This window comes from Gymnogyps californianus, chromosome 2 (genome assembly GCF_018139145.2).
Source record: "Gymnogyps californianus isolate 813 chromosome 2, ASM1813914v2, whole genome shotgun sequence".
Classification (NCBI taxonomy): Eukaryota; Metazoa; Chordata; class Aves; order Accipitriformes; family Cathartidae; genus Gymnogyps; species Gymnogyps californianus.
Genome location: NC_059472.1, coordinates 22,032,667 through 22,057,221, shown reverse-complemented (window position 1 = coordinate 22,057,221; position 24,555 = coordinate 22,032,667). Strand labels below are relative to the sequence as shown.

Below are 24,555 nucleotides of genomic sequence, written 5' to 3'. Positions count from 1 at the left end.
GATTGCACAGTCAAATCATGTTCGCTACTCAAAAATATGTTACCTAGCTTTCCGTTTTCACTATTTTCAAGACTGTTACGATGTGACATGTAATAAAATGTAGTCAGTATACATACGTCTTATTAAAGTTGCAGGTTTAAACTTGCCTGAAATCCAGATGAAGACCACACATAGTAAATGCATCTTACTGATGGTTAAATTAGCATACAAATGTTTTCCCTAAATTAGATCCCATGTGTTGTTAACTTTGATGGCCTTACTGTCATACTAAGATATACTCTGTGTTGGCCATCACAGTTAAGGAACAGGGAGATTACACTACCTTGTAGTCCAACTTCATATTAACTTCTGTGAGCTGCTGGAGAAGTTGGGGGAAGTGGAGAAGGAGTGAGAGTTCTTCTTTCTTTTTTTTCTTTTTTTTCCTTCACCACAATGCTCTTTGGCCCATTTCCTCATGCACAGATTAATGGCATACCCTCCACAGTGTTCAAGGAAAGGTGGATGTAGAACTGCCAGTCTCCTTTTCCAGATTCTCTTGTATTTGGAAGTTAATTGGAAAATAAAAATAAAACAACTTCTTGACACAATGTAGCTTCAGAGTGGTCTTAACTAGTTCAATCTAATGAGTACATGGGGTTTTATATCTATGTAGTGAGACTTTGCTTTTGTTAGCAAGTTCCGTGCTTGAAGAACACACTCAGATATGTTTCTTGCTTAAGAACGAACAGAAAACTAACTAGAAGAGTAAGTAAGTCTGAAAATCTTTTTACAGTCATATATGTACTTCTATATTAGATGAGCAAGGGTTTATGTACCCAAAAGCTTGTATAGTTTTTTCACCTACAACAGTCAGTGTAAAAGGTATTAGTTCCTCCTATAAACCTTGTCCTGTACATGTACACTATGGTGGTGTAATTTTATAGTACAGAAATTAGAAGTAGTTGGTTTGCTTTTGGATAGTACTGAATTTCTGAAAAGCATTAGAGCTGATTTAGAGATATTCTGGTGGAATTAGAGGGGCTGGCTTTCATTTTGCTATTTCTCCTATCCTGATAGCACTAGAAATTTATTTTTTAATTTCAAATTGTGCAAAATAGATCCATTTTCCATTTAAATTCTTCTTCAAGCTATCCTAAAATAATCTTATCTTAAAATGTGTATGGAAACAGTGTAATAACAGTATATACTTTATCACATCAATAAATTTTCACTTTCATTTCTGTTCAAATTAATAGAGCTATTTGCAATTCTGGAACCAGAAGACGAAACAGTTCTTGAGCAGTAAGTTATATTTGCCACCTGTTGCAATATTCAGAAACCATATCATGTGCTATTAAGTTCCAGGTGTAGACCTTTATCAAAAGAAAGTACCTCAGCAAATTCCTTGTTTCAGTCCCAGGTGTGTAACAGCACACCTAGGACTCTTTGGACACAGTTAGACATTATGGCACAGCAGGGGATGGTATAAATGTTTAATTATCTAGATTCAGCTTCAGTGGCTGGAAACCAGTGCCTATATATATAAATAATGAAGACATTGCTAGTAATAGAGTAAAGTGGCAAACCTCCCAAGGTGGTTTTTTTTTTTCCTCAACTCTTTACTTAGAGCTTTATTTAGCTAGTGTCTTCAAGGAACAGTTTATTGATAGGTTGGAACAGTTTATTGATAGGTTGAGGAATTAAATGAAAAAGGTCTTGCATCTGGGTTAATATTGTCTGTTTGCTGTTTAGATCTGTTGTGTGAAAAAAGGAATTTGTATGGCAAGCATCTGTTGATATCTCAAATATTGGATGCACAGGCAAGACAGTTATTCAGCATAGTATGAGTGACTTTATGTAGACAACTTCAGCAGATATTGGACTTCAGTGCATTCATGGAGAAATTTAAATAAATGTGAAAAATACTGTGTTTAAACAAGATGTCACCTATGAAGTATAAATAGGAGGGTATCTGAAAATGAAAACTTCCTTGGTTTGAATTATTATAAAGATGCCTTCAGTCAGCATCAAGGAGATCTACGGAAAAGCCTGGATTTCAGGTAGCTAATTCGATTTCAGTCAATTGATGTGTATTAATGTTTGTAGTTTTTTGAGAATTAGTTTCATGTAGTTCACAAGTCCTTCTTACCATTTTAGATCTGCAAGAAATAAAATACCTATGCTTTGTAAACCAAATACATAAAAAAATTAACAGGATTTCTGTTTGATGTTGGGGATAATATGCTTTCACAAAATAAATCCCTAGAGTGTTTTTATACTGATAGAATCGTAGATGTATCTTTATTAACTGAAGTTAGAATCTTAGTCATTTAGTTTACTATGTATACAGGTACACCTCCCATTTATCTCTAAATGTTTAAACTTGGGCAGTGTTAATCACTAGTGTTCATTTAACCTATTCATCTTTCAGTTTCAGTGTAATTGCTACATAACTTGAGAGGCATGACCTGGTTAATTAAGGTGTTCTTGCTCTCAGATACTTGATCATGTGATTATGAAAGATGATATTTATTGTTGTTAACGATTTGGATTTCTTACAGTTCTAGGTAGGGAAGGTATGGTATCTTTCCAAGAGATTAGAATAGTTTTACCTCTACATTCAAGATAGGTTTCAGATGCTTTTTTCTCCCAATGTGTACAATTTTCTAGTTGTCTGTTGCATTCAGTATTAGTTCATTTTTAAACTATAACACCATGATGATTATATACATTTTTTAACAAATTGGTTTTGCTCTGTATGTGGGAAGGAAATTCCTCTTAATCTGCTTTAAATTCTTTTTTAGTTTTATCTAATCCTGGTTTTGCTTCTGTTTGTCATTGACATCATTGGGAGAGGCCAAAGAAAACTTTCACTATAGTGGATGTCTGCCCTCAGTCATTTGGGAAGAGCATAGTTGTTTGCATTGTTATTAACATATTTGTTTTGTAGCAAAAAGTGAAAATCAGCTCACAATTTAACCTATAGAACCAGACACCAATCTCAAGTGCTCATTAAAAATGTCTAAAAAAGTTATTTTTTATTCAAGAGAAAATGCTTTATTATTATGGACCATGTTGCAAAGAGATTTTTTTGTGGTAAACTATGTTTCTGGACTCTTTCTAGATTAATATGATTATTTTTATTTTATAGCTCCTTCATACATTTGTCTTAACTGGCTATTTATAAGAGACTTTGAAATAAAATAGCTGTGATCCTGCAACATTAGATTTCTGTAATTTTATTGTGCCAAAAGCTTAATAAAATACCATAAATGATACATTTTGTTTTGTGAATAGGATTCTGATACTTCTATTGTAGTTGTGTCAGAAATTTTAAATTCAATTTTAAGTAGTAATGAATCCAAGCCTATTAGACTTTTCCTATAACTTTTAGCTTTCATTAACGTTATTTATTAATGTTTCCTTCTCGTCTCTAGTACCACACTACCAGCACAGATTATCTGGGGATTGTTTAAGGAAAACCTTGTGTAAATGGAACACGTTAACCTTTTTAGTAAAGATAAAGACAAGATCCTTCTCTTCAGTGATTTTTAAATAGATACACTTTTATTTACTGGTTACCATTCAGATCAGCATGGACTTCTGTTAGTTGAAGCCTCCTATAGAGCATAGGTGACATGCTGAACAAAGAAGGCTGTGAACTAACTGGGTCCTTTAATGATAAAGATCCAGGCCTTAACAGAAATGTATTGTTTTGGCTCTGTGGAGCACATGTGAAGTGTATGTCCCTCAGAAATGATCTGCTGCAAAATATTTTAAATTGGAAGTCTCATAAAACTTCTGTTATCAGTTACTGTTTCAGATCTTTGTGATACCTTTGTCAAAAATGTTCCTAATTAAATAAAAAAAAAAGATAACTAGAGAAGTATGCATTTGATTTGAAAGCATACAGTGTCTAAGCCAACTGAGAATAATAGTATCGTAAATCTGGATGTAGTCTGCAGTGATGAAATTAGTAAGCATAGGAAACACAACATTACTTCCTTCAAGGATGGTGAAGACATGACTGATCCAAACCTGCTGCCCCAATGTGCCACCTTATTCTTGTCACTGTGATAATGCTCCCAGTAGGTGAGATGCTGTAGTCATCTACTTCTTCTCAAGCCTCTAATTAGCCTGGAAGAGTTTTCTTCACATCTGTTGATGTGGAAAAACAGAGCTAGATGTCATGGACATATTGTAAATTTGTAGTTTACATTGTAAATACACATGCATGCTCTCTCCTGTTTTTCCCTCAAGCGTGCAGTAGTTCTCACAGCTGATGCTGAATTGAAAAGAGTGTGTCTCTAGGCCAGAAGGAGAAGAATTGTATATAAATCTGTGAGTTTCCTCTTACTGACCTCTCCAAAGCCAGTATTTCTCACCTCATTAGCAGCAGTCCTGGTACATGAGAAGGAATCCAACACTGAATTTTGAGCATTAACAGAACTTAAACATACTTTGTTTTTAGAACAGCCCTGATGTAATTTGGATAGTTTTTTAAAACTACTAGACATGAAGCATCCTTTTTTACTCAAAGTGGAAGTACAACTCTTTCCATATATACCAAAATCATTTGGTCCAGATCTGGTTATATGCTTCTGTTTACTTACAATAAACCTTAAAGTAGTCCTTCAGAAAGTTCATGACGTCATATGAAACGTAAAAAAGCAAGTCAGGTTCTTCCCTTCCGTCATTTGAAAATTCTGCAATGAGATGTTTGTTATGCCTTTACAATTGTGGTTGTCCAGTGAGGCAGCTGTGGCTGTTATTCTTAAAGCCTGAGGATATAATAAAGTTACTGAGACTTGTCCCATATATCCCAGCATTTACTAGATTTTTTACAGTTAATTAGAAAGCATTGCAAACATAGTACTTAGGCAAGAATCCTAGTTGTTACTATTGTAAGTTTATAAGAAGTGGTTTTACTGTGGAATAGAAATTTTGTTGTCCGTGTTGTGGTTTAACCCCGGCTGGCAACTAAGCACCACACAGCCGCTCGCTCACTCCCCTGCCCTGGTGGGATGGGGGGGGAATCGGAAGGGTAAAAGTGAGAAAGAAACTCATGGGTTGAGATAAAAGGAGTTTAATAAAAGGAAAAGAAATAAAAAGAATAATATAAAAAGAAATAAAATAAAAAGAAAATAAATAAAATAAAAAGAAATAATAATAAAAAATAAAACTGTGAGGAAAAGAGAAAAAAAAGAACAAAGAGAGAGGAAAATAAAACCCGAACAAGACGAGTGATACAAATGAAAACAATTACTCACCACCAACCGACTGATGCCCAGCCAGTTCCTGAGCAGCAGGCCCCTGCCAACCTCCCCCCCAGTTTATTGCTGAGCATGACGTCATACGGTATGGAATATCCTTTTGGTCAGTTGGGGTCAGCTGTCCTGGCTGTGTCCCCTCCCAACTTTTTGTGCACCCCCAACCTAATCGCTGGCGGGGCAGTCTGAGGACCAAAGGCCTTGACTCTGTGTAAGCACTGCTCAGCAGTAACTAAAGCATCACTGTGTTATCAACACTGTTTTCAGCACAAATCCAAAACATAGCCCCATGCGAGCTACTATGAAGAAATTTAACTCTATCCCAGGCAAACCCAGTACATCCTGTGGCTTTCATCCTTGCAGTTGTGTGTGATCACGTTCAGACTCTGGTTATAGTTATATATATGGTGATGCTAATTTTGATGTGAGCAGTTCTTCCCCTGTCTTATGTGCCATATGCTTACAGGAAATCAACTTGTCAAATAGGAGTGAAGACAGAAGTGATCCCAAGAAATTCTGCAAATAGATCTTTAGTAGATGAAAAATTTTTGCCTTTCCAATTGCTTCGACCCAGGTCCCAAGGAATCCTTTAAATGAATGAAGTTTGATTTCATCCTGTTTTTCTTTAACAATCAGTGAAATTGCATGAATGTGGGTTTTTTTGCCTGTACTTCATAATTTTAGTATTATGAACTTCTATATTTTGAAGAAATCCTCCTTCAGAACTATCAACTTAATACTATGTCCATGTGAGGACCTGATCTGAATGTGATGAAAACGATGAAAGTAGCTAGTTCTATTGACTTGTTTTTTTGAGCAGGATGACTTTAACGAATTTAGAAAAAAACATAGAAAACTTAGAAAAGTGCATATCCTTACTCTATAGGCTTTATTAAATGCATGCTCCTCTAGCCATCAATTTAAATATTTTACCATTTTCTGACCTGTAAAGAAAGATAGCAGATTCTAATTTTGGGCAGAAGAACTGCTATTTTCACTTCTTTTGATTATAGTGTAACTGCACTAAAATTTTTTAAAAAATTTGTAAATTATCATTTTTTGAAGTAATTTCTCTCTGAACCAAAATTTTTGTCTTTTCTGATAGGATATTTGAGAATGTTCAGGAAACTACTCTGAATACATGAGAAGAAACTATGCGGCATTCTTATTGTTTTGATGTTCCTTTTGTAAAAGTTGAAAGTGTACATACTGTTTGCTTTCAGAAGTCAGAGCCTTTATTACGGTGAGGTTAACCATCTGTGAGTTACTCTCTCAAAACCAGTGTTATTCAACAAACATTTTTCAGGCAACATATAATTCTGAACCAGATATAAGAAAAACATAGTACTATCATATTGCTTCAAAACTGATGACAGAGTTTCCATTGTTCATTAGTATTACCTGAGTCAGAGTCAGTCGGATACAGCAGGCTGCAAATTGTATATCAGTTGTGTCATGGGAACTTGTTTTTCAGATTAGATACATTAAAAACCAGAATACCATTTCCCTTTTCTTGTATTATGTCAAGTCTTCTGTGCTGTCTATTGGTAGATTTATTGTTTTCACACTTAACTAATACTGATTTAAAATTATTTTTTTTCCCCTGAAAGAGTGCTTTCCTTCCCTCATTTGAAAATCTGTGGCACATGGAATCAGTCTTTGAGAGATTTATCTCTTTGTGGCAGTTTAATTGAAGGTGGAACAATTTTGCCTTTGCAAACAGTAGTTGTAGTAGGGGAAGCCCTCAGTCTTTTAGAATTTCCTTTTTACGATGTACCATTTTTTAAAAATCTTTTGAAATACTATCAGTGTATATAAGTGTATTTTGAAGAACAGGCTGGAATTTCAGTTCTAGAATCCATGATGGTGAGCTGATCTTCATAAGCTCAGTTGTGGTCATCCATTGCATAAAACTAGGAGGCAGTTTACTGGCATACTCATCATCTGTCATCCACTTTGATTTAAGCATATTACTGCAACTAGTGTCCTAACTGTGAAAAACAAAGAACAAAACCAACCAAAAGACTACACAAAACTTTGTCAGTGCTTTTATGACATTTAAATTAGGATTTAAATACTTTATTGGTTCTAATTTGGAACTTGAAACTTCCTGCTACTGAATGCTATGATAATATGAGCTCTGCAACAGAAATATAAGGAAATCTTTAATTTTTTTGGGGTCACTTTTTGATATATTTAAATGAGTCTTTTATTTGGAACCAGCTATTTTAAGGAAAACCTGCATACTATTGAGGTAGAAAAATCTTAAAAAAAACAAAAAAAGAGGTGAAACCAAACCAAACTGTTCTAAGAATAGAAGTAATTAAAGCATCTTGATATGTGGCTGATGTTCACTGTTGACACAGTGACTGATTTTGCAAATTCAGAAAGATTCAAGGATTTGCATTGTGAAAATTTGTACTTCACAGATTTTAAGAAATCCTAAAGTTTTGTTTATAGAAAAGCTGACACTATAGCATGAACAATTTCATCAGAGAACACTGTAATGGGGGGGAACTATTCAACTACTTAGGTGTCAGATCAATACATTGTTGAACCAGGGCCTTTAAGCCTTTCAAGTATCTAGATCTGAAATCTAAAAGAAAAGAAAAATAAAATGAAACAGGAACCTTTAAAGAAATCTGGCTAACTTTAGGCGTTGTTTACAGAAATGCCAGGAGTATTGAGGGAAGGCTTCAAAGTTTTTGTTACAACTTTCCAAAGCCTTTTACTGTTGGTGTGTTACTGTAACATTGCTAAGATGGTACACGACTAAAGCCCACTAGAGGGAGCCAGAAATATTTTATTATGATATTGCCGAGTCAGTATTTCAGATGATTTCCATTTCTTCTTTTTATCCAACTCTAGGAAAGTGTAACATAATGCTGTGTTCTTTATGGCACATTCTAATCTGCATGTCATATAGTTGTCATAGGTAAGGGTTTGTTCACGCCCCAAATCCACAAAACAGGAGCTTTCGGCTGTGTACAGCAATTATTTGAGGCAGAGCATGCCACCAGTTACAAACTCACACATAACAGCTAGGGAAGAAAGGGATGGCTTTATCAGAGAGAAATAGACCACTGTCTTAACTTTCAATGGAGTTAAATGTGGGTTAGGTCTGGTCCAGAATCGGGAATGAAAACACATATAACTTCACATCCTGAGAAGATAAAAAATTCTTTCATAAAGAAACTATTGTGTCAGGATTTAATCTCAATGAAAGTGCCTGTTTAACCACTTTTCTTTCTGAAGCCTCAAACATTTAACCCAGCCCATCTATATAGGCTGCATGCGGTGTCTCCACAGACCTTGACTTGCTTTACTCAACGTTGTCTGTAGTGTATGCTGAAAAAATGAAGAGAGAAGCAGAAGCCACATGGAGATGACAATAGTAAGATATGCTGATTTGTCAAGGTAGATTGATAAGAGCTTCCAGCTGTGAGCTGGAATGGAATAACTGCACAGCCTATTTAAAAAGATTTCCTAACAAACTACATGCTCTTTGTTAGGCAAACTGCACATCATTTCTAAGGCACAGACATAGTTTCCAGGACATACTTCTAGAAAGCCTTTTATTCTGATGAGAGCTTCAAATCCTGATGCAAAGTTTGTCAGGACTAAATGATCTTTATAATTAGGTAATATTCTTTGAAAAGTCCGCTAGTTGTTAGCTACAAACTGAAATCATAGTGTGGACGCTTTTTTGGAGAGGTTACTAACCTATTCAGTTATTGATATTCTTCAAGACACATAGTCCATGACTTGTTTCCTGTTCTTACTTCATCTGTATTCTCATATTATGAGTTTTGAAGGACATGAAGGACTTAATGTATGAGATTTTGCGTTGTTCAGCTTTATACTGTCAGTTCAGATACACGTAATGTGTATGCGAAGAGTTTTACCACCTCTCTCTCTTTCCCCGTAAGAAGGAAAGATGCAAAAGAACAATAAAACAGGAAGTGGTCGTTAAACTGCAGATACAATTATCTGAGTGAAATGCGAAGTAGTACTTATTTTAGGGAAGGCAGTAATTCTCACTAATAACACTTTCAAAGCCTGCTAATTTATACCAGCAGCGAAGGGGAATCATTCACCTAGCTACCTCAACAGGCTGCTGAAGTAGCAGAAGGACTTTGAATATATGGAATTTGTAGATATTTTAAAGGAAGAAATAATTATGGAAGTATAGAGAGTTGTCAATATATATAAAGTAGAAATGTAGGCAATTAACCAGATGTGTTGCCTAACAAAGCGATTTATTTGACACTGGAATGAAAAAAAAAAACTTTATTTCATTGTACATAACTTCCTTTTTCGTTTCATAAAATATGGTTGTTCTCTTCAGCATATTGATAAGTAATATATACCTGACTGTGTTAGGTGTCACTAAGTCTGTTGCTTTTCTACTCCTATTCTCCTTTTCTATTTTGAAATTCATTAACATACTGACATACATGTAAAGTATTTTTTTAATCTTTGATTTTCTTACTGTTCTGTCAGGGTTAACTGTGGCTGCATCTCATGTAGGCTTAAGATGTGTAGCTGTTGTAGCATGCAACTCAGCGTAGGTTTCCAGCCTGGATAGCACAACATAGCTAGCCGGTTGAGGGAGGTGATTGTCCCACCCTACACCACACTAGTGTGGCCCCACCTTGAGTACTGTGTGCAGGTTTGGGTGCCTGAATGTATGAAGGACATGAAACTATTAGAGTGTGTCCAGAGGAGGGAGATCAAGATGGTGAAAGGTCTCAAGGGCAAGACTTACAAGGAGCGGCTGAGGTCACTTGGCTTGTTCAAATTGGAGAAGAGAAGGCTGAGGGGTGACCTCATTGCAGTCTACAACTTCCTTAAGGGGGGCAGTTGAGGGGGAGGTGCTGATCTCCTCTCTCTGGTGACCAGCGATAGGACATGAGGAAATGGCATGAAGCTGCGTCGGGGGAAGTTCACATTGGATGTTAGGAAAAGGTTCTTCACTGAGAGGGTGGTTCCTTCACTGGAACAGGCTCCCGAGGGAAGTGATCACAGCACCAAACCTGTCAGAGTTCAAGGAGTGTCTGGACGACGCTTTTAGTCATGTGGTTTAGTTTTAGGTAGTCCTGCGAGGAGCAGGCAGTTGGACTCAATGATCCTTATGGGTCCCTTCCAACTCAAGATATTCCATGATTCTATGATTCTATGATTCTATACGTCTTATTTTTTGTCTGAGCTTTGCAACTTGCACGGAGAGCTGTGCTGCTGTGACTACATTGCTAGAGTCTAGGCAGCAAGTTTATGTTAAGTTGAAGAATGTTTATGTGGGATTCAATACAACAGTAACTGCATGATAAGCATCTCAATTTTTCTATTACCATTCTGTTACATTTCATTACAGTTGGCTCTTTCATTTTTCTCAGAAAATTTCAGTAATGAGTGATGACACAGATGATGTAAGTGGTGTAGTTCTGTTGACTTCAATTTAATGCCGTCTGCATACAGACCCCAGGCTTATTGTGGTCCTGTCACATTTTTTCCCTTTTTGGCATCTTATTGATGTTGATATCGTGTCTTGTAGTACTAAATAACCTGTGAACACTTAGTGCCATTCATCTTCAGACAGTTTACAGGCGTTAACTAATGAATATGCTCAGCACCTCTGTGCTGTAGATCATTTGTTATTTTTATTAGCTGGTTCCTTAATGAAGCTGTGACATTAGTACAGAACTTTGAACACAAAGCGGCATAAATAACATCTAATTGAGGCTTTCAGGCAACAAAAGTCTCAAAATCAAATCACTGTAAGATATTTGAATATTTTTACCAGTGCCTGTGAGAGTAAAAATCTTTGTGAAATAAAACAACTTGGAACTGTCATTTGGATGATTTCTATTGTGCACCAAATCTGGTGGAACACAGTACTTATTTTGCCTGAATTAATTACTATAAAAATATTTAAGAAAATAAGAAAATGTTGTAATAATCTTTTCTTAAATAAAACTTAATCTTTTCAGACATCCTGGATTTGTGTTATAAACTGTTAGCGTCAATCACTTTGCTATAAAACTGTTGAAAATCAGTAATTCTAATGTCTATTTATATTACCTTACTCCAGCCATAACTGTCTATTTGTATTTTTCTACCAAAAATTTAACTGACTTTCCTCCATCACAAATTTTTAATCCATCAGCAAAGTTGCTCTAACAGTCTCTACAGAGAGAATTATTTTTTGAGGAATTAAGGGAACAAATAGGCAAAAACAGTTGGACGGAGGAGTTCGAGGAACTCGTTTGTGTGCAGAGATAGCTAGGGATTAGAGTGTAACAATTAACTGTAACTTCTTTGCAGAAGATTAAATGATACAAGACCACCTAGAAATTGCTGGTTAAACTGAAACAATGAGGATTAATTGAATCATGATATAGAGGGGAAAGCTATAAGAAACTTCCTAGCTTAGTTCCTCAAGCATTAGTACTGGGGAAGATCTTTAGTATTTTCCCTAGTGGCCCTGGCATAGAGAACAAGAATGCCGTAATTGAATACATTGGTGACACAAAGTTGGATACTTATCAGTACAGGGGAGCAACCGGATACCATATAATAAAGAACCAGATGACCTTGTGAACTCCAGTAGTAAAAATGAGTGAAATTAAATAGCGCTAAGTGTAAAACCAGGAATTTAAAGACTAATAAGAATTTCTACTCTGAACTACAGGCCAGGGACTCCTGTGTGGCTCAGACCTGCTCAACATCCCTGAATTCTGCTTTCCATAGCAGGGTAGCTGTGTCCAAGCTGCTTATTAGGAGCAGTTCTTGCTCCATGCTGTTCTCCTACGCTTTGTACTGGCATTGTCTGGGAGATGCGGGTTAGCAAAGGCCTAACTGCGCCAGGAAGCATAAGAATTAGCAGGCAATCATGGGCCAACACCTGGCCCTGTGACATGGTTTTGTCTTGCTAGTATAGGCATAGCCTGAAAGAGCAAAATCTATTTGGTCTTGAAAAATGAAAGCAGAGAGGGTATGTGATTGGTCTCTATAAAAACATCAGGCAGCAAACGCTGAGGAGAGAAAGGAGCTATTTAAACTAAATGACAACACTGGTAAAAGAATAAATTGCAATAAACTAGCTTGGAATAAATGAGCACCGGAAATTAAAAGGCATTCTTTCCATTGTAGCTGTAGGACTTGGAAAAGCATTTTGACAGATTTTGGCCTCATTATTTCTAGTTAATTTTAAGATGGAATTTTATTAAATTGCAAAGTTGTTAAAAAAAATGCTGTTGCCTGAAGCAGCAGGCAACTGGAATCAATACACAAGGTCTCCTTCTATCCAGTGTTCTTATTTAGTGAGCTTAAACTTCCTGAGAAAAGTGACAGCAAACGTATGCTCGGTTCTCTTGCTTTCCTAAGATTGTTGCAAATCTGAAACTTTAGTAAAGGTGTAGCTTGGTCAACTGTACATTCTCAATATATTACATAATTATGCAAGTTTCCAAGGTTAAAGAATGACTTTGTGGAACTGTGTTGTAGATTCTGTTCACTTATGGCAGGTTTATTTCATGCCAAAACCCAGCGCACTTATTTAATGAGCCCTCATGGCCCTGTGGAGTACTGTGTGGGCTTACAAACTCCATTTTGGAAGCAGTGCAGCTGTATTTGCTGGAGTGTAACACTCACCGGTGTGTACTACGTCCAGATCACACCTGGTTTCACATTAGCCATTTCCTAACTGGAAAGTCTTTACACAATCTAGTTCTTCGTGAGATCATGAAAGCTTATGAAGGAGTTGTGTATGGTCAATATGGCACTGTGCAGGAATTATGCACTATTTCCACTGGCATTGATAGAAACACTTTGGACCGTGTTGAGTTGTGCCTGTGCCATAATGAAAAAAGCAAATTAGTGCCTTTACAGATCTTGAAGAATATCAGTTATTTTATACGTGAACTGCTTCTCTTTATACAGTATACTTTAGAAAGGATGTGCTCTGGCTTATATTAACCCACCTAGATTAGTGTTCCACCTAACAGTTTCTACTCCTACTGTGCATGTGGAGGCCTTTTTCACATTTTCTGAACATAAATAATCTGTTTTCCTAGTCAAATGTCTTATTTGCTAACTGTACTCTTGGTTAAAAAAAATGTATGAACAAAATTGCTAGTATATGCCTTAGGGATAATAAAAAAATTTATGAGAGATGCACTGTCCATTAGCATGATAAGTACAGCGTTAGCACAAAGGAGTGAGTATACCTTTTTAAAATTGTAGTCACATGATATTTTTCTCTTATGCTTAAAAGATAGAATCATGTAACTATATACTGTATCAAATGTATGCACAAGAAGGGATATACTTATTCTATGCTGACTTGGTTGTTTATGACCATCATAACTTTTCATACATAATATATCCATTCACTACCAACTCAAGAGCAAATGTGTAGTATAGTCACCCTCTCAGTATACAGAATTTTTGTGTGCAAATACGTATATCCTTTAAAATATATGTAAAGATATTAGTCTCATACCAGTTGTTCTGGTGTCGGCTAGGATAGAGTTAATTCTCTTCTTAGTAGCTGGTACAGTGCTGTGTTTTGGATTTAGTGTGAGAATACTGTTGATAACACTCTGATGGTTTAGTTGTTGCTAAGTAGCGCTTATCTTAAGCCAAGGACTTTTCAGTTTCCCATGCTCTGCCAGCAAGCAGGTGTGCAAGAAGCTGGGAGGGAGCAGAGCCGGGGCAGCTGACCTGAACTAGCCAAAGGGATATTCCATACCATGGAACGTCATGCCCAGTATATAAACAGGGGGGAGTTGGCTGGGAGGGGCGGATTGCTGCTCGGGCATCCGTCAGTGGGTGGTGAGCAATTGCATTGTGCATCACTGTTTTTTTTTTCTTTTTTTTCCCTCTTCTTTTTTTGTTATATTCCTTTTCATTACAACTACTACTATTATTGTTATTATTACATTTCATCATTATTATTGTTAGTATTATATTTTACTTTAGTTATTAAACTGTTCTTATCTCAACACACAAGTTTTACCTTTCCCGATTCTCCTCCCCATCCCACTGGGAGCAGGGGGAGTGAGGGAGCGGCTGCGTGGTGCTTAGTTGCTGGCTGGGGTTAAACCACGACACCAGTACTGTAAGCTTTCCCACTTTTATTAACTGGTGTTGGAATCCTTGTGATATTTAATACAAATTTAGGGGATGGGTATCCATGTATCATTATGGATATAGGGCCAATAAATGGTTTTGGCATTTGGTCATAACTTTATTACTTGCATGAAAGTGAAAGTCAGTACCATAGCACAGACTAGTGGCATAGCAAAATATTGAAAAAATAGGTAATCTTATCAACTCTTACAACAGTCACAAATTCAGAGATCATCTTTGCTCCTGTAATATACTTCATTGACTAAATGCATTAATTTCACAGAAGGAAACGGTGTGACACAAAGGGTGAAAGTATCCCACAGGTGTAGTCGAATGAATAAGGTAGAGTTGAATAAATACTGAGTTGATAAACACTAAGGTAAAACCTCTGTTTGCTATAGTGCAGTATCAGAATAGAATAGAATAGAATAGAAAAGAATAATTTCAGTTGGAAGGGACCTACAATGATCATCCAGTTCAACTGCCTGACCAATTCAGGGCTGACCAAAAGTTAAAGCATGTTGTTAAGGGCATTGTCCAAATGCCTCTTAAACACTGACAGCCTTGGGGCATCGACCGCCTCTCTAGGAAGCCTGTTCCAGTGTTTGACCACCCTCTCGCTAAAGAAATGCTTCCTAATGTCAAGTCTAAACCTCCCTGACCTACAATCTTCTGATTGTAGGAGAAGCTATCATGCAATGTCAGTAATGTTATTAATTTTTTTTAGAGCATATGAAACCTTGCAAATTCATTTTGCTTTGGAAGGGAAGCAGTAAAATTGATTGATATCAAATAAAAATCTAAACCATCTTTAAGGAATATTTCACAGTATTGTAACCACTGTAAGTTTTTGTTCTCAGTTACAATCAAATCAATCCAGAGTCGTTCTGTTGACCTTAAAACAGTTATATGGGATTTATTTTTATGTAGAAAAATAGTTACCAAAATGCAGTTGCAAATGATCATAGAATCATTCAGTTTGGAAGGGACCTGGGATTTATCTAGTCCAGCTTCCTGCTCAAAGTAGGATTGACACTGGAAAAGAGAAAAACTATTAAGTTTCAAAAAAGAATAGATGCTTGGAAAGAAAACAGCAGGAAAAGAAAAACAGGATTTCTTTGGAAAAAGGTAGAAATTGATGATGGGTGGGCCCTCATGTTTACATGATGGTGACTTGTCTGTACAGTCAGAGCAGTAAAATGAATTGGAAAAATTTCTGCTTCATTCAAAATATATCCAGACTCTGCTGTTTACAATTTATGAACATAAAGTAGGTATGATTTATTCCATTCACTCCATAATAATGAATTTGTGTCTTTAAAATAGATCTTAGTAACTACAAAAGATGCATCAGTAGTCTGGACCTGAACCTCTAGAATGATGTCTCTATAGACGAGCCCTAAATCCTCCAGCCATTGTAAAAGCCTCTGTGTTTTCCAGGAATATGAATGTTGGCTGTTGATAGCACATGCTATGTATAAGTCTTACACAGTCATAGGCAGCTGCTTCCATTAAAAAGGAATATCAAAATTAAAAGTTTTAGAAGAAGCACCTCATAGAAAGGAATAGAAATTTTCCCTTACCAATAATGGAAATCAGTACTCTTAGCTGTAAGAGAGAATACAGATTTCAGATGGGGGGGGAAAGTGAATTATTGTTTTTTAGAGCAAACGTGAGCCATTTTTTTGGTGGTGTATACAACCAAATAGATAGGATTTTATATTTTAGCTAGCTTCAAGAAGTCTTCTATTCTAATTCAAAGAGTGTTGAACTCTTAAGTAATATGCAGAGTACTAGGAAGTTTTACTCCTGATAGGGACAATTAATAGTGCTGTTGCTATTTTACTGAAAAACTTTGGGGGATTTTAATGTATTCAGAAACAAACCAATAACCAGAAAAGCAGTTCAATCTCATTTTCTGGGGAGACAATGTTCAAAGTGACCCTTGCAGTCCCAGAACAAGGGGACCCACTGATTAAACTTACAGTTCTTTGGAAACACTGTTATATTTCAAATAGGCAAAATGGGGAAAGATAGCAGAAATTGGGACTAGAGGTAATGAAGATACCATTGGGCCCTACTTAAACTAGGGCCACATTAGCCAAAGATGCATAGATTTGCTATATAATCATAACTTCCGTGACGGTACAGAGGAAGCTGACTCATGTCATTGAGTGCCAACGCTGATTTGGCAGTGTCTATTCCAAGTCAACGTAGTGACTAATGGAGAGATGAAGTACTCCTTCCTCAAAAAAACTTCCTTGGTACAGGGTGGGTTTAAACATTGCACTGCTCCATGATGTAATGAAGTTGTTTTGCATCTGTAACAGATTGGGGAAAAAAAAAAAAAGGGACTAACTGTAGTATGTTAGTAATCATGATACCTTGATGCTGGACGCAAGCAAAGAGTTTTCCTACTCTTCCAATTTTCTAACCCTTCCTTTCAATGCTGTATTCTTGTTACCTTGTATAATGTTTAAGGAATTGTGTCTTACATAAAATATGAGGACAAAAAAAAAAAAAATATATATATTTAAACCAAGTGAAATTCTCTGAAGAACAGTAGCAGCAAGCACAACAGTTAATATAATGCTAATATATTAGGTGCTTCAGCCAATCAGATGAACTCTAAGAGATTTGGTAAAACCATAATAATAAACCTTACTGTCCTATGGAAGCCTTCCAGTATGATTTTGCACCTCTGCACACCTGTAATTCAAAGTAATGTTCTGAAGGCTGATGAGGATTTGGTGTAATTATTTCTTAGATTGTAGTGTCTAAGCTATCAAACTCAGGCTGATACGTAATCAAATACACTGTGCCTTTTAATCTAATCTTAAATAAAGTAAGATTTCCATTTTGTTCTTAGAAGTTAGTTTTAGGCCATCTATAATTATACTTAGGGGAACAGTGAATGGTATTTTTGTAAGGTAGCTGTCTTTTCACATAATTTATCTGAAAATATTAAAATGATTGTCATACTATATCCTTTTTATTAAATTACATATTTTTTGCTTTAAAATGTCTGCAAAATGTAATTTCTTTACAAGTATCTTTTCCAGGCTGAAAGAGTTGGGGTTGTTCAGCCTGGAGAAGAGAAGGCTCCGGGGAGACCTTATAGCAGCCTTCCAGTACCTAAAGGGGGCCTACGGGAAAGATGGAGAGGGACTTTTTACAAGGGCATGTAGTGATAGAACGAGGGGTAATGGCTTTAAACTGAAAGAGGGCAGATTTAGATTAGATATAAGGAAGAAGTTCTTCACTGCAAGGGTGATGAGGCACTGGAACAGGTTGCCCAGAGAGGTTGTGGATGCCCCATCCCTGGCAGTGTTCAAGGCCAGGCTGGATGGGGCTTTGAGCAACCTGGTCTAGTGGAAGGTGTCCCTGCCCATGGCAGGACGGTTGGAACTAGATGATCTTTAGAGGTCCCTTCCAACCCAAACCATTCCATCATTCTATGATGCTAAGATTTTATGAATTTAAAAAGTGGTGTGTGAAATGTGTTTCAAAGAATTTAATCTAATAGACAAATTTGTAATGTTTTATTTAGGACAATACAAAGGAGTGAATTTTTGTGCATTACTTATGTGTGATATGTAGATGTGAAATGGCTGATTATTGCAGGTTTTGCAGAATTTGTTTTTGTGGGCTTATGTAATAAAAAGTGCTAATACTATGTGACGAAAGGTTTTGGGCAGTGTTAGCAGAAGTGAGAGCGTATTATGAATAATCTTGTAAAAATGGTGAAGAAATCCAAAATGAGTTAGAACTTGTTTGTTCCGTGTATGGAATTAATCTTTGCGAATGGAAAACACATGGAAAGTTTGAGGTAAATCTGTCTAATCCAAATTCGGAATACTTCTTTTCAGTGTTGTATAAAAAAAGAAATTTGTCTTAAAAAAACAAATTAAATTGAGAGTTAATGTGAAAATGTCAGGCTAGATATATTTTGTGTGGTTATTTTCACACTTTGCAGGAGAAATTTATTTGAAAGGAACTCCAGCAATTCTTATCCTAGGCACTAGGTGGTGTTTCAGCCTTTTGTACTGAAATGCACATCTCGATACAGTGCCGCTAGCACTTTAGATTCTAGTTTTAAACTAGTATTTTAATAATAATTAGAGATGTTGGAGAGCAGATTTTTGTCCATTTTTTCCTTTTCAAATTGGCAGTGTTCCCGTGTTGATAGGAACTGACACCCACAAATTGCAACACTGATGTTTGTGTACAAAATGTGTTCACGACTGTTGAACTCTTCAGAGTGGTGGTTAGGAGATTTGAAAATGGTTGTAGTAGGTAGTGTGCCTACTTTAGAGTGCAGATTTCTGACGTAAGGGATTAGCCCTTTTTTAATTACTGTTTTAGAAGGGAAACTTCTGCGGTTCTTCTTTGCAGATGTGTCAAAATGCATGTGTTAAGCATGCCATCCACTCGTGTAGTCTCCCCTACCCTTCTCTGCTGTTCTGCTGTCACAGTCACATGAAGTGCCCTGTCCTGGCGGGGACTTGGCAGGGACAGAGCTGCTCTGCGTGAGTGTGAGCTGCTGAGCGCTCTGTTGCAGGCACCTGGGGGCAGAAAGAGAAATCCTGTCCAGGAATATGCCACCTTCCCGTCTGTGCTCTTATGACACTATCTTACATGCATGTCTATCATTTAATTGAGAGGTCTGCACTGTAAATTACCAGTATTTTTTAAATTGCAAGAATGCTTCTACATGCTACGATAAGATGGAGAAGTCAGTTTAGCACTGTACTAATCGAGAGCCTGAATTTCTTGGTGCTCACTGAAAGCACGTAAATTTCTGTGTGTGTGACAGTTGCCATTCTGCTCATTGTGTGTGATTATCTGAAGCTAAAATTTTAACTGCTTGGGTCAACACTACAGAAGTCTACATGTTGAAAGGACATTGGAAATAAGGCTTTATCAGAAGTGTTAGCTATAAATATTATGAAACACTCTTAAAGAGGCAGAAAAAATCTGCAAAATACATAAATATATGCATTTTTCATGCTGTGTGTTTGAATTTTTTTCAACATGAAATACCTTAAGTAAATTTTTCTTTTTTTTTTTAAATTTCTTTGTTTCATGAGGTACTTTCAGTTTAAGTGCTCATATTGTTTCCTGCAGGTCTGACCCAATTACTTTGGTCGTCTGTAAGAAACATTGCACAATGGAAACAGTTGGAACCAGTTTGACTTCAGTAGGGCCTGGGAGGTAATATGATGTCTTCCTTGAAGTGTCACTGACAGTCAGTGAAAAACAGCTTCCAAGCTGTAGAGATGGAAGTAAAATACCAGATGATGGTACAGTAGATAGCGACAACAAAGATAGGCGTAACATCTTTAATCACGGACTGGGTTTGATCACACTTTTATCATAAAATGTTTGCTTGTTTCATATGGGTCTCACGGCACTGACAATTGCATTGCTCTATATTCTGCTGTACATCATCATCTACCTAGTTTGGCAGGAGCTGAGATTTATGTTGAAACAGATCACTAAATTTTGTGTGTCACGGGGAAGAGGTTAGGTCAGGAGTACTCTTCCTGATTCTACTTTTAGAGGAGGAGATATTAAATCATATTCATTCAGAAGGACCTCTCGTTCTGTTGGGTACAAGAGAATAATACTGGTCATCCTGGAGTGCATTGTCCTGGGACAAAATGTGGCTGTCAGCCAAGGACATAGTTGCTCAAGTGATTCAACTGTGATATCTAGTTTTTGTGACATTTTAACATCTACTAATAGAAGGAAAAATAGCACACAAAAACTTTGGGGGATTTTATCTTGTAGTCATTGAAATAGTTATATATTTGTATGCTTAAATAATTGTTTCAGAACTGATCCTTTCATTGCGTTGACACATATATGGAAAGTTTAGAACTTCTTTCAGCTGTGTGCAAACCAAGCAGAAATATTAAAGGCTTTTAATTGATAATGATTAAAGAGGGCAAAAATACTTCTGTCTTTGCTGCTGAAATTTCAGTTTGGAGCTTTTGTGTACTTTCCAACTTAATTAGCAAAGGTAAAACAGACCTGTTCTTAAATTTGTATTTGAATGATGGCCAGGCCTGAAGCATACACAGTATTGACCTTTGTTCTCGGGACATCTAACCTACTTCAGACAGCAAGCTGCTACGCAGGGAGTCTCTCTTTTTTACCCTCAGTGCTTTGATAGTTTGTTCTGTCTTGTTGAAATAAGCAGACATGAGTTCTCATAGATGGAGTATCAACACTATAAAAAGTTAAGAAGGAAGTTTACCAGGATGGGGCATATTGCCACCATTAAATGGGCAAGTGGTGCCTCCTTTTCGTGCCCCATCCTGGCAGTTTGTGAATGAGGCAGTCAGTGAGTTTAATTTGAATACGAACCTTGCATGTAAGTAGCCTTCTATATGAAGCTTTCATCAGAACATTTTTGGTGAGACTTGACTAGACAGCATGGCCCACATTTTCTATTAGGTAACAGCCTGGAGAATAAAAGTAAGATACGGATTGCAGCTTCTGAAACCTTTTCTGTTGACTGAGCTAGATGTATTGTGGAGGTAGAAGCTACATTTTCCATGTGATTCAACCATTGAGCTAGCTGCATTTAAAAGAATAATGAAGAGCGTTAATGTAAGCCTTTCAATGTCCTGTACTGTAAACCCTTGAAAAAGAGGCAGCTCGGTGTAGGATTAGAACTGGAGGCATGATAACTAGATTGAAGGCTGAGTGTAGGCATTCAAGGAACATGTAGTAAAAATGATACAATTTTGTCTGTGAACTAAGACAAAAATATATAAAGAATAGAAGAGCTGAGTTAAGGCTGAAGAAAAATGAAGATGAAGGAGTGAAGGACTAAACTTGCAGTGAATTAATGCTGTCTACAATCCAAATTTTAAGATAACTCAATAACCAGTTTGAATGTGCCATTGTACTAATAACTGGTCTGTTGTATTTGATTCATTACGTCCTGATTTATTCTCATATAACATAAGAACTGAATGTGAAATTAACTTACAGATAATTGGCATTGGCAATTTCCTGCACTGCCATGTGACTAAGGTGATCGGATACAAAAGCTTTGCAAGCAAGTACATTTTAGAATATTAAAAAAATCTCATTACTATGCATAGGATCTCACAACTAGGAAGCTGTAATCATTTTAATAATTAAGTAAGCATACAGTGAAAGCTAAATCTTGTCTACGAAGTGGAGAGACTCACCACCTTATATGTTGTGTTACTTTATTTGTAAAATGGCTCTAATTTACAATAGCTTTGAAAATCAAGTCACCTCTTGAAGTCAGCTTCTTCATGTAAATATAAGATACAGACCACCGCTGAAGTAAATCAGCAGAGCATTTTTGAGAGTTATGAAATTACTTGTTTGCAACAGCAGAGGATCTGTTCCAAAGTTCCTTACTCTGACTTAGTAAGAGAATGGATTAAATGTTTAATGAATTTTTTATTCCTTTTTTCTGTCATCCTATCATCCTCAACCTATAGTCTTCATTTTCAAATCTTACATTTACTGCCATTGGAATATCAATATGTAGTTCCTTTTCATTTATATTGCTACTAGCTGTGGTTTTCCCCTGTATTATAAATGATGAAGCAAAAGTAGAAGAAAAGTATTTTTGTGTTTGTAATTTTTACTAAACCAATTTCCTCTAAGGTTGTACAGACATATTTTTTTATTGTGGTGTGGCTAAACTATTGTAATTTTAAAAGAAAAATTAAAATAGTATTCTTTCTACCTTTGGAAATGGCAACAATCAGTTGATGTATGCTTGATGAAAACTTCATAAACAGTGTTTACAAGCTGACAGATTTTCCATTTAAATATGTCTGAACAGGTAATGTGGGTATGTAACTTGTGCCGAAAACAACAAGAAATCCTCACAAAATCAGGAGCCTGGTTCTATAACAGTGGATCAAATGCACCACAGCAGCCTGACCAAGAAGGTATTAGAGGTCTGCGGAACGAGGAAGCACCTCAAGAGAAAAAAGCAAAGCTGCAGGAGCATTCGCAGCACCAAGGACCATCAGGTGACATATCCACACAAGCTTTGGACAAAAACAGATCTCAAGGGCTCACAAGACAAGAATCAGTTAAGAATGGTTCAGGAGTAAAGCATCAAGTAACAAGTGATACAACATCAGACAGGTAAGAAAGTATTTAATGTTTATACTGATAAGAGCTGCTGAATTTATGCTACAAGTTTTATCTTTTTAAGTTTTATCTTATTTTTGTTCTGTAGCCTATAAAATACATACTGGGCTTTTTGAAACAATCCTAAGAAGCAGCAGCTGAGGAGTCTCTTATTGTATTCAGATGGTCATGGACAATGTGTGTTCTTCATTCCTTCTCATTAAAAAAATAACATGGAAAATGACAGTTGCAGTGTGGCAGAGCTTGTCCATGTGCTTGCAACTTCGTCGAATCATAGTCATTGCGCTGTACAGAACGTTACCGTATTTCTTTTGTGGCCACTAACTTTATGGCAGAATTTTAGGAATCCAAAATAGGGCTCAAAAAAGCAGGTTAATGGAAGACGGTGGCTGTTCAGACTACCGAATTAAAACATCTGATAGTACTTGCACTATATAGTATTGAAGATGGTGAAATCTTTGTGTGATGACCTGAGTCTTTTCATGGTTTCTCAGTTTCTTGCTGTTAGTTATTGTCATTAGTATGAAAATTTTTTCTGCACTGGTTTATCTCAGTGTTACTTGGCATTGGTTGAAACTGTGGCTGTTTCAGCACTAATGTAGTAAGACTCAGTTTAGCCAGAGGCTGGAGCTGGAACTTCCCTCCCTTTTTCTTGATGTGATTGTACCAATAGGCACCAGAAGGCTCTCAACCTCTGTGGCTACGTTTTGCTGGAACACAAAAGTAAAAACTGTTTCGCTGAATAAATTTAATTTCTTTCTAAGCAAGACCAGAATAGAACTTTAAATATGGAGGGAAAGGAAAGAAGAGAGTGAGCTTGCTCACGTGTTTCCATGGAAATGATACCCTCTCTCCCCAGAGACGTCCACCTGCCTTGGAATTTGGCAGCCAGAGCAGTATAATCTGGCAGTCTTCCTCTGCTGCCCAGCTATGACCTCGTTACAGTATTTATTCCGCAAGCTTGAAACAAGTTAGACAGCTATGATATCTTTTACAGCTAATATAATTAAAATTGTTTTCCTTTCCCCCCACCTCTTGTATTTTATTTCCTATTTCTGGTCTTATTTGGGAACAAATTGAAGGTAATTAACCTAACCCTTTTTGTTTAACTTATTCTGCCTGTTGCCCTTTGCTCTGATTTCAGCTGATAGGTTCCGTACTTAGTGGCTCTGAGTGCTCCTCCGTTATATGCATGATCTCTGAGAAATACAGCTGGCAGCTTAACTTGGTGCTAAGGAGCAGGAGAGAGAGACTGATTCTCTTGTGGTTCTCTTTTTTCCTTAATTTTGCCAGGAAAATGGTGTCATACATAATGTGATGATGAAAAACCCCCTTCTTGTTCTCAGCAATGATTTAACTCTGAAAGTGTTTTTATATTATATGCATGCAGAAAAAGAGAGGGAGAGAGGGATATATAAATAAATACATAATTCAGATATGTAATATGCATTTACCCTGAGCAGAGTGATATGATAAACATGGACAGTATAAAGTAATATTTACCAACAGGAAGAATGTAGACTTTGTGCCTGAAATCAGAAATATTCTTCTGATTGTGATCACTTCTACTCAACATATTGTTTAAATCCAGACTGTTTTTTCAGTCATTATCCTCTTCCTGTTTTATTTGGATACTAATACTAGTATTGCCTAATTAACATATACAAGTATGCTTAGAATATATTTATGATAAATATTACATGTTGTTGAAGGTTAGAGGGTCTTTTGAATAATTTTCTTCCCTAATGTTCCTCACAGTAACTGTCTTTCCTTTGCTGGAGATAATGAAAAAGGCTCCTCCTTGATGCCCAATCAATGTCGATTGGTCAAATGGGCTTTTAGAGGAGAATATCAGCATCTCTGAGAGAGACTATCCCAGAATTCAAGGATGGGAATAGGCCTTAAGTTTGGACCTGTATATGGTGTGGTGCTGTTGCTATTCTCAGCAATAATACTGGGAAGGCTTACAATTTTATTATATTCAATCACTGTTAAGAGCAGAAGATAATATATTATC

The 24,555-nt window shown here is 36.5% G+C and overlaps 1 protein-coding gene across 24 annotated transcripts in view; it reads left to right on the top strand.

Moving 5' to 3' along the window:
• RIMS2 (regulating synaptic membrane exocytosis 2) overlaps positions 1–24,555 on the top strand; it is a 487,486-nt gene that overhangs the window by 112,453 nt on the left and 350,478 nt on the right. For all 24 annotated transcript variants that reach the window (XM_050891125.1, XM_050891104.1, XM_050891114.1 and 21 more), the window contains one exon: positions 22,222–22,532. In XM_050891125.1, the coding sequence (XP_050747082.1) occupies positions 22,222–22,532 (311 nt within the window). The remainder of the gene's footprint in view (positions 1–22,221; positions 22,533–24,555) is intronic.